Source organism: Chinchilla lanigera, unplaced genomic scaffold, assembly GCF_000276665.1.
Source record: "Chinchilla lanigera isolate Chin_1 unplaced genomic scaffold, ChiLan1.0 scaffold00011, whole genome shotgun sequence".
Lineage (NCBI taxonomy): Eukaryota > Metazoa > Chordata > Mammalia > Rodentia > Chinchillidae > Chinchilla > Chinchilla lanigera.
In genome coordinates, this window is record NW_004955412.1 from 27,326,946 (window position 1) to 27,338,004 (window position 11,059).

At 46.7% G+C, this 11,059-nt stretch overlaps 1 protein-coding gene across 1 annotated transcript in view; it reads left to right on the forward strand.

Annotated features, from left to right (window-relative positions):
* Window positions 1–11,059, forward strand: part of Dcps (decapping enzyme, scavenger) — a 40,510-nt gene continuing 29,451 nt past the window's right edge. The window contains exons 1-2 of the mRNA XM_005378510.2: window positions 1–226; window positions 2,023–2,197. Coding sequence (XP_005378567.1) covers window positions 26–226; window positions 2,023–2,197 — 376 coding nt within the window. The 5' untranslated portion in view covers window positions 1–25. The remainder of the gene's footprint in view (window positions 227–2,022; window positions 2,198–11,059) is intronic.

Sequence of the window (11,059 nt, forward strand, 5' to 3'; positions counted from 1 at the left end):
AGGCGCACAGCTCCTTCTGGGCAGTATGGCGGAGGCAGTACCTCCTCAACCTAAGAGAAAGCGCGAACAGGCTGCAGAGGATGTGGAAGCCCCCAGCACAGAAGAAAAAGAAGCAGGTGTTGGAAATGGCACTTCTACCCCAGTCTGCTTACCGTTCTCTGGCTTTCGGGTGCAGAAAGTACTGAGGGAGTCTGCGCGGGACAAAATCATTTTCCTACACGGGAAGGTACCATTGGGCAACCGTGGGGGTGGGGACTCGGGAGGAAGGAACCAATCACCGCCGCGGAGGTGGATTTGACTTTCCCTATCCGGGCGGGAAACTACCAATTACATGACGAGGGCGGGTGGCATCGCTTCAGTGTACAGGACGACGTGATTACCCATGAAATAAAGGAATGAATACATCTAGGTTTAATTTCCTAATTTTTCCTTCCCTACAAATATTCACTAATCTTTATACAGTGTATCACCTGAAAACTCATGTTAAATTCCTCAAGCCTTTTTTCATCATTCATTCAAAATATAAAGATGTTAGGAATCCTGTCAGTGTTGCTGGATGTCTGCCTGGGCCCTGTCCCTGGAGATGCCGTTGAAACTGAAAGAGAAAGGACCTGATTTACATTCCATCAGTACTAAAGATTGCTAAATTGTTAGTCCAGCCGGACATGGTGGCGCACACCTGTAATCCCAACACTCCGGAGGCTGAGGCAGGAGGATTACTGCGAGTAAACCAAAGTAAAAAATAGCTGAAAAACTTTGCATCTTTTTTTTTTTTTTTCTTGGTCTTTTTGAAACAAGGTCTTGCTATGCAGTTCAGGCTGGCCTTGAGCTCACTTTGTAGGCCAGCAAGGAATGCGGTATGCCTTGTTCTGGAGTTAGCCTGCCAGGTCGCCAGGTATCAGAATCTGCACAATGCGTAATTGTGCTCTGTGGGGTCACTTTGGGTCCAAGACCTAAGAAATGATTGTAAATATATTATACATTGATGTCATTGTTTCTTTACCTAACTGACAAGCAGTGCTATTTTGGTCCTGTTTCTTTTGTGCATCAGACCCATTAAGGTTTGACTTCATACCTAACAATACTTTTGTGTACGCTGTGGGACTGAGTAAGTGGAAATGAAAGAACTACCCCCGATCTTCATGACTACACAGCATATGTGTGGAAATTGATACTTTACTGACTTTAATACCATGTGCCCATCTGTCTAGCAAGGGCTGGGAAGAGGAGGAGACCTTCCCAAACTAGTGAAAAGGCCCAGCCAGTGGAAGTTTTGGGGCTTCTCCAGAACTCCTAGCAGAAGCTCACATCTTTGGGAGAATCAATCTGGCTGAGGCTTCCGCGCCTCTCTCTTGTTTTTGTTTACAAGGGCCTATCTGGCGTCCTCACCCCACTGTCTTCAGTGTGCGTCACCTGCTGAGGACGTTAGGCACGGCATCCTTCCCGCTGAGTTACTTGGGTGGCCTGGATTCTAGTTTCTGTTTCAGTAGTAACCGTTTGTGCAACTTGAAGCAAGCCACATAATCTCAGAATCCCTCCATCTTTTCTTGTATGGTGGGGAAAGTTTGGCAGAGCTCTTGTAAACCAAAGTAGCAGATAGCTGAAAAACTTTGCATCTTTTGTTTTTCTTTTTTTTTTTTTTTTTGTCTTTTTGAAACAAGGTCTCACTATGCAGTTCAGGCTGGCCTTGAGCTCACTTTGTAGCCCAGGCTGGTCCCGAACTCACAACCATCCTCTTGCCTCAGCCTCCCGAGTGCTGGGATTACAGGCGTGCGTCACCACATCCGGCAACTTGGCATCTTTTGGAAGAAAGATGTGAGGGTTGCCACAAGGATTCAGGGTAAGACGCCCTGTCTGAGAGAAGAATCTGAGTGACGTTGATTAGGCTTCCCCAGATGAAGACCACAAGGAAGGAAATCCCAAGTGCTAGAATGTGGCAGGCCCTGGGAGCTTTTGCCTCTGTTCCTCAGGCCTCACCTGTGGCTCTGCACTTGGCCTCACTGACAGTGTTTCTGTCCACAGGTGAATGAGGACTCTGGGCTTGGGGATGGTGAGGATGCCGTTGTGATCCTGGAGAAGACACCGTTTCAGGTGGAGCAGGTGGGCCAGCTCCTGAGCGGCAGCCCTGAGCTCCAGTTGCAGTTCTCCAACGACATCTACAGCACCTACCACCTCTTCCCTCCAAGGCAACTGAGCGGTGAGCAAGTGGCGTCGAGGTAGCTGCAGTGCAGGGAGGACGTTGTGATAGGAGCCGGGCTGTGGTCACCAGACTTTCTAGACCGACTGCGTATTCTAGGGTTCATTCTCCTGGGGACATATGGCAATCTCTCAGGACAGTTTTGGTTGTCAGAGCCAGGGTGTGTGTGTGTCTGCTGCACATGCCTGGTGGGTAGAGCCAGGGATGCTGGGAAACTGGTAATGTGCAGGGCAGGCCCCACAACAAAGAGCTGTTCGTAGTACTAAGACTGAAAACCCCTTGCTGCTGTATGTTTGGGGAGGAAATGTGCTTCATGGAACAGACTGATAGATTCATCTACTCATTAATAACTGAATGAAAATAATTACCGACACTTATTAAACTCTTACTGTACTAATGAGCATGCCAAAAATTCTACATGTATTTACACATTTAATCCTTAAAATAGCCCTGTTATGAGAGGACTTTATGGGTGAGAAAATAGGTTTGTTTGTTAATTGGTTTGTTCGCTTGTTTTTTAATTTTGTTTTTGAGACAGGGTCTTGTGTGTAGCTCAGCTTGGCCTTGAACTCACCATCTGGCTGGTACTGACCTCAGCCTTGCAGTCCTTCTGCCTCAGCCTCCCAAACCGTGGGATTACAGGTGTTTACCACCACACCTAGTGTGGAATCAGGTTTTGAGAGGCTAAGTAACTTGTCCAAAATCACACAGCCTCTAGGTGGCAGAACTTTTGAGTAGTCCAACATCTCACTTGACCACACTGTTAGACTGTGACCCAGGCAGTGTACTGGCTACTGCAAAAGTAGTCACTTCCCCAAAGGTATCCACTTTCTGGTGGAGGAATAAACAGCAAGATCAAGCAGGATGGGCTTGAGGACAGGAGCTCGTGGGCAATAGAGATTTGGTTTTGATTGCAAGCAATTTTTTGGTTTACCAGAAAGACTATTCCATGTCCAAAAGCAGGGCATGACATGCACTTTTTTTTCCTAGATGGTTAGATTTTATGGGCAGCGTTGCTGGAAACTGAGGTAGACTAGCTGACTAATGGTTCTTTGCAACCAGGAAACTGGAGTGTTTTTGATGTTTTGTCCTATCCTTCTGTGTTCTGTATCTGCCCTCCAGCTTTTAGGAACAGTATGGCTTTGCTCTATAGTCTTTTTTACAGAGAAGTCTTTCTGCACTCCTGTGAAAGGGCATTATTGTTGTCCTTTGCAAATACATGTGAACACTTGATGTGAGACAAGCAGACCTTTCACAGCAGAAAGCAAAACAGCCTGGTCTTCCCTGAAAGGGAGCCAGATTCCTCGGTTTGCATTGATAGAAGTGGACAGCTATATTTACTTTCCCAGGCAGTGACATTTAAGGAGTGTATTTCTTCACACGGGTGGCAGAAGCGTGACAAGAAGGTGCTGTAGTCAAACACAACTTGGAACAGCCCCCAAACTGCAGGCTCCAGAGCTGTCATTTTGCCACCACACCCTTGCCAAAATTAGAAGGTTTTGCTGCTCAGATGGGATCCCAAGGTTTTCTTTTTATTTTATTTTTGTAGTACTTATGCTGCACTGCACACAAACGGAGCTGGTCATTGCTCTGTCTTTCCATTTATCTTTCCCAAAATGAACTCTGAAGGAGGCTGTGACCTCTTGTCCACTCCGAACCCCATGTCTCTGTGATTCACCCCCTCAACACCATTCCTGCCCACCTGCTGTTCTCAGACAGGAGCTCGTCTTTCCCCACCTTCTTAGCCTCTATGCCTTGTACTCTTGCCTTCTTGTCTGCACTAGGCCTGGGGATTTAGAAGGCACAACAGTATGCTTCAGGGACTGGTCCTTGTCTGTCCTTGTTTAGCTGTGTACACCGGCTCTGTGTGACTTTCTAGACTAGGGCTTGGCAATTTTTTTTTTTTTTTGTAAAGGACCGGAGTAGCTGGGCACATGGTGCATGCCTATAATCCTCAGCCATTTGGGAGGCTGAAGCAGGAGGATTGTAAGTTCCAGGTCTACCTGGGCAACTTACTGAGATCCTGTCTTAAGTAAAATTTTGAGAAAAAGCTGGAGAATGTAGCTTAGTGCTCTCTTCAGTCTGGAAAAAGAAAGTGAATATTTTAGGCTTTGTGAGGCACAGATGGTCTCAGACGCCTCCTCATCTCTTCTCCCTTCTCCACTCCTCTGAAAATGTCAGTCCTGGCTAGCTGTTTGTACACACACAGGCTGTGGCTCAGGTGTGACCTGCTGGTCATAGTTGTATCTGTATCTGTCCCAGATTCTTACTACTCAGCAGCATGAGCACCTCCTGGGAATTTGTTAGAAATCAAATCCCCAGCTCTGATCCACAGCACAGGATCAAAATCTGCATGTTAGCTAAATTCCCATGCAAGTCACCTACACATTAAACTTTGAGAGGCATTAGTTTTTGGAAGAACACCACTTGCTGAGCTGTGGTGGCCCGAGCCTGTAATTCCAGCACTCAAGAGGCTGATGCAGGAGGATCACAAGTTCAAGGCCACAGTGGGTACATAGTACATTTGTGGCCAACGTGAGCTGCATAGTGAGACTTTAACTCAAGACAATAACAAAAAGGCAGTGCCCGCCTTTGTTTCCCCACCCCTGGCCTCCAGAATCTCCTAGTTCACACGGAATGGAATACCCACTGGCATTGCCGTTCGGAGGCTTTGTGGATGCCTCATAGGTGAAGTTTGACAACCTGATGGGTACTTTACTCAGAAGTACTTAACTATTATTAAATAGTGGCAGCTATCCTTGTTCTGCTGTGCTGGGCCTTTTGGTATGGTAGCTTCAGAGTTGAGTGTGTGGCTATCCTTGTCCTCAGGCATGTTGGGGGCAGTAGCAGGAAAGACAAAAGTTTTGAAAGGAGATAGGGGCTGGGGATTTAGCTCAGCGGCAAAAGCGCCTGCCTGGCAAGCGCAAGGTCATGAGTTCAGTTCCCGGTACCGGAGAAAAACCAAAAAAAAAAAAAAAAAAAAAAAAAAAAAAAAAAAAAAAAAAAAAAAAAAAAGGAGATAAAAAGAGGAGGGTGTGGTCACTGCTTGGGTGGAGGGGCAAGGGTCTTTGAAGGTAGGAGTCATCTTAGACCCTTTGCCAAGCCCCAGCAGCGAGACAGGTGTGACAAGTCGTGCTGAAGAATGAACCCACGAACTGTCTCCTCTGCACTTTGTTCCTGTGGGCCAGGCGTTCCACAGCCACAAGGTGGCAGTGTTGCCCAAGTGTCCCTGCAGCCTGTTTCTCTGACCTCTGTAGGCCCAGTCAAAGCCTGCTGAGGCTTGTGTCCTGTCTCTGAATCACAGCTTAATGCTGCCCACTCAAGGCACCTTAACAGGCAGTTCCTGTGACCTCAGCCCTCTGTGGCCCCTGCACAGTTAATAGAGTGAATTTTTTGGCAGTTCGGGGTTTTTTTATGGTATATTCCTTGCTGGGGAGTCTCCCACCACTTATTTCTAAGCAGCCTGCTCCAGCATAGATCGTGTGCTTAGCTGATTTTTTTCTAGTATTTCTCTAGTCACTAGCAAATTTTTTCTCAAGCCTGAAAGTTTTAATGGCTCTGCATTCGTTTATCCCCTCCAGGTTTTTGGCTGACCACACGGGGCTGTCCCTGGGAGCCATTCCTCATCTCCCCGGGTGGCACAGTGGCGCGAGCCTGGGCTTTGGGAGCTGGATGTGTGGGGACTGTGAGGCAGGCGCTGGGGCAGTGACACACAATTTCCCAGTTTGGGTACAGTGCAGGGAGCAGAGCAAGCCTCGGGTCATACCTGGGGTGGACGCTGACTCTCGCTCACCTCTCTGGGGACTTGGGACGTTTCATTATTCACTTAGCAGTTGCGAAGTGCCTACCTGTGCATGGCTCTGTGGGCTGCTGGGTCTCATTGGTGGGTACAGCTGTGCCCGGAGCTGCAGAGAGGGAGACAGGCAGCAGAGAAGGAAGCAGAGCTGCTCACACGGGGGTCCGGGCAGGTTGGTACAGGGGAAATGACGCCCACACCAGACCTGGCGGGTGCAAGGAGCCGGCTGTGTGAAGAGCTGGTGGGAGGAGCAAAAGAAAGCTCTAGCTTCGAGAACGGCGCAGGGTCTGGGGAGGAAAGCGGAACAGAAAGGAGTCGTCGTGTCAGGCACATGGCAGGAACAGGGGCAGGGTGTGGGGTGCAGATGGCGTTGGGGAAGTGAGTTCAGCTGTTTTCTCTGTTAGACTGTGTAGTAACCAAGCAGACCTCAGTGGGACGGTTGTGGACTAGATAAACAATTGGATTGTGACAGCCTTAGCCTTGCTCTCAGTGAGTACATTTTACATTGCGTTCCAGAACACGTACGTATATGTGAATGTTGGTGAAATGAAGTTTCCCAGTGCAAAATGACTTTATGGGCTACTCTCCAATATTTTCTACTTAATTACAGTCTTGCCTGTTTCCTTTTGTAAATGTTGGTCTTAACCTCTGAAACTGACTTGGCCACCTAAGTCAGGGGTTACAGTCCATTGAGATAAGGTGTGTAAAGCTCTTGGCATCGCAGCTGGCAGACAGTGTGTTTCCAAGGGTGTGGGCAGCGTGTTATTTTCCCACCTTGCCCATGATGCAAGTCTGGTGAGCAATACCTGAAATTCAGGGGAAGGCAGTGGACCCTGGGCCACAGTAGGTTTCCTTTCTTCCTCCCGTTGCCAGGTGACAAAGTGGAGGAAACAGTGGGCCATATGGCCAGCAGTCAACTTGGTCTGTGGCAGGGTGGCCTCCGCTCCTCCTGCGGTCTCAGCTCTCAGCTGGTGGCTCTCAATGGAGCCCTTTCATGAGACCTCTGTTTTCTCTTACCTGGGGAGGAAGGGTGGGGGAGATAGGGGGAGAGGGATGTGACTCCGAAATCCAAACTGCCTCTAAAAAGGCCAATTGTTTTGCCCGCTGTGAAGCAGGGGTGGAATCTGGGGTCAGAGGAGGAGACGGCCCCAGTGTGAGACGCAGACAGGGAGCGGACCAATGGTACACTGGGAACTGAGTCCCTTTTGAGCATGGAGAACACCCTATACTTCAGCCACAGGCCAGAGTTTTTTACCTTGGGCTCTCGCAGAGATAAACCCAGACCTTTGGAAGGAAGGGTGAAGATATGTATGGAAGGACATTATGATGAGATCAGGCACATTCAGGGTGGTATGGCCGTAGACTGGGAGGACATTTTGAAAGCCAGCTGTTCCCAGAAGTTTCCTTGGAAGCATTGTTCATCACAGAAAAACCAGAAACAATTAAATGACAGTAGGATAGGTGAATCCAGGCGGATTCCGACAGCAGGCTCCCCCTCTGTGGCTGTGAAAATGGACGGCAGCTGCCTGTGCCAGTGAAGGATGAATTTCACCATGGAAGCGAGAAAAGCAAGACACGAGAAGCACAGTGTGATTTCAGTGATGTGAACTGGAGAAGCAAGTGCTGCTGCGCAGTGGGCCGGGTACAGAGGCTCACATTTGTAGCAGGACTGGGAAGACAACAAAGAAACGATTTAACCCCACCTCCGGAAGGTGATTGTCTGTTGGGGGCAGGAGAGAGCGGATGACAAACATTCTAGTAATGGTCTTTTTCTTGGATTTGTGTTGTGTGCGTTGCTTTTTATATTATTGTAGGCGCACATGTTACATAACCATATGCCTTGTTTTATAGGTATACTTTCCAAGTGATAGTGAAGAGAAACTAGCTGGTGCTGACATGAATTAAGAAGAGTATTCTCCTACAGGAGTCAGGCATGGTGATGCATTCCTGTAGTCCCACCTACTTGGGAGGCCCAGGCAGGAGGATCATGAGTTTCAGGCCACTCCGGGCAACATAGGGAGACCTTATCTCAGGGAAAAAAACAGGGTGGAGAACATTTTCCCACGAATTTGTAGGGCTTCATCTTTCAAGTTCGGTTTTTAGTCACTGTTGTTCAAAATGAGATTGCTTAGTCTTAGCCTCCTCCCCAAGCAGGGCCTGCGTGGACTTCCCTTTCTGTGTGCTCCTCTTTTTTAGGGCTGGGCATGGTCAAGCCAGAGCCCATGTGGTTCTGGAGGGTGCCCCAAGATAATGTTAGCCTTGGCAGAGCAGAGCAAAGCAGTGGAGCAGGTCCTTCCACAACTGGAAGGCACATCTAGGGACCACGCTCAGGGCGGGCCCCTCCAGTGCAGACTGGCATTGGCCTCTCAGCACATCCACTGTGATGTCCTCAGTAGCCTTCCTGCTGCAGCTAAGACAAGGGTCAAGAGTTCTCTGAACAGTGATCAGCAGGGAATGTATTACCAGATAGGTCTCAAGCAGGACACTACCAGAATGATACAATCGCCTAACACAAAAAACACTGCCAGGTGTGGTGTTGTACACCTACAATCATAGCACTTGAGAGGCTGAGACAAGAGGATCTCAAGTTTGAGCTCAGCTCAGGCAACTTTGTGACTTAGCGAGAACCCTGTCTCAAAACAAATTTTAAAAGGACCAGGAATACACATATTTCAGTGTGAAGGCACTGGGTTTAATCCTCAGTACAAAAAACAAACAAAAAAAATACAAAAAAAAAAACCCCGGAAAAACCACAGGCTCCTGACCATCAGGCAATACTAGAAAAATTCATCAAATTTCTGAAGCCCAGGTTCTATGAATGACAAATGAGTAATCAGACAGCTGGCTAACCCAGCTCCCCGTACTGGTGATTAAACCCAAGACCTTGTGTATGCCAGGCAAGTGAGCCAAGCTAAAACCCCAGCTAAATCCCCCAGAGACTTCTTTATTATATAAGATCATACAATCATAGTATTCAAAGTTTGAATGAAGATATAATAAAACATCAGGTTTAGCCAGGTATGGTGGCGCATACTGTAACCCCAGCACTTGGTGAGTTCAAGGCCAGCTTAAACAACATAGCAAGATCCTATCTCAAACCAAAAAAGAAAGTTTAAATAGTTCTTAACTGCAACTGTTGATCAGAATTGCTTTATGAGCTTTGTCAGTGAAAGATGTGGATCTGCTGAGCAACAGTCACCAGGGCAATGCTTGGCCAGTTACCATAGTCATACATGTAATTGCGGGCACCTCACCCAGGAGCAGCACCAGAAGGCTCCTGAGAGCAGTATCAGGCTCCTGCTCTGCCCAGTGTGTCCTTGCTTCCTGGAAGTAGTCACTGCTAATGTTCCTGGGCTTCATGCAGCTGGTGGGTTTTGTTCTAGACACTTAACTCTTTTTTGTGGGGGGGTGTCTTTTTGAGACAGGGTTTCACTGTGCAGTTCAGGCTGTCTTTGAGCTCACTTTATAGCTCAGGATGGTCTTGAACTCAAGGATCCTCCTGCCTCAGCTTCCCAAGTGCTGGGATTACAGGTGTGAGCCACCACACCTGGCAGTCGTTTCATATTTATTTTTGTTCCCGGGAATCGAACTCAGGACCTTGCACTTGCCAGGCAGGCTCTTGTGCCGCTGAGCTATATCCCCAGCATTGTTTCATATTTGAAACATTGTTTTATCAGCCTTTTTCATGGAGTTTCTAGTTACCTATTTTTTTTTATTGTGGTTTAAAAAATAGTGTACCTTTACTCTCTTGTCTTGAAATCACCCAGCTACTTTGTTTTGTTTTGCTGTATTTTGTTTTTTTGGTTTTTTTTCTGGTACCAGGAACCGAACTCATGACCTTGTGCTTATGCCAGGCAGGTGCTGTGCCGCTGAGCTAAATCCCCAGCCCCAAGCTACTTAGTTTGATACTGCATTATGATTTCATCTGCCTTCTTTCCTCCTTTCCTCCCTCTCCCCCTTCCTCCCTTCCTCCCTTTCTTACTTTTTTTTTTTGGTCTTTTTGAGACAGGGTCTTGCTATACACTTCAGGGTGGCCCTGAGCTCACTTTGTAGCCCAGGCTGATCTCGAACTTGCAGTGATCCTCCTGCCTCAGCCTTCCGAGTGCTGGAATTACAGGCGTGTGCCACGACGCCCAGCTTCTTCCTTCCTTTCTTATACTGCCATCATTTGCAGAAAGCTTTCTCCTGCTTCTCTAATTTATAAGCACGCTGTATAGTTCACAACTTTTCTGGGTTAGATCTTCTGTTTTCAGGATTCTGAGTCCTGGGGCCAGGGATATAGCTCAGTGGTGCAGCATCTACCTGGTAAGTGCAAGGTCTTGAGTTTGATTTCTGTCACCAGAAAGATTCTGTGCCCTATTCTTAGTGTATTCTTAATTAGCTGAAGCACATTATTAATAATTCCTCAGAAAGAATAAGTAGGAGGTAAATTTTTTAAATCCTTAATTTTGTTGTCATTTTTGATTGATGGTTTAATTGAATACAGAATTTACTTTCTCTCAAAATATTAAAGGCATTGACCTATTGACTTCAGGCATCCATTGTTTCTACTAAGATAACTGATGCCAGTTTGAGTCTGACTTATCTATGGGTAACTTGAGTTTGGTTTTTCATCTGTTTTGACTTTGTTTTCTTTGGAAGCATATAGCATGTTGTTTTGATCTTTGGTTTACACAAATTTTGTAAGGCTGTGTTTAGGTCTCGAGATGGTTTTTTGTTCTGTGTTTCTTTCTTTCATTTTTTGAAAAGAGAATTTCAAATAATAAAAAAAATTAGAAACAGTACAGAATTTCACTAAACAAGATGATAGGAATTCAACAATGGTTGTTACATTGCATGTTGTTGTCTTCAGATTAGTTGGTCAGATTACCAGATGTAAGCATGCAAAATTGGTCAAAAGGAAAAATGAAAAAGAAGAAAAAAAATTTAAGCATTAACTGTTCCTTTCAGTAGACCAGTAGCGACCAACAGTACAATTATCCCAGACATCCTCTGTATATACACATACATATTTTTTTCCCTTCCTTTCTTTTCTTTTCTCCTATCCCTCATCCCAGCTGTTCCTT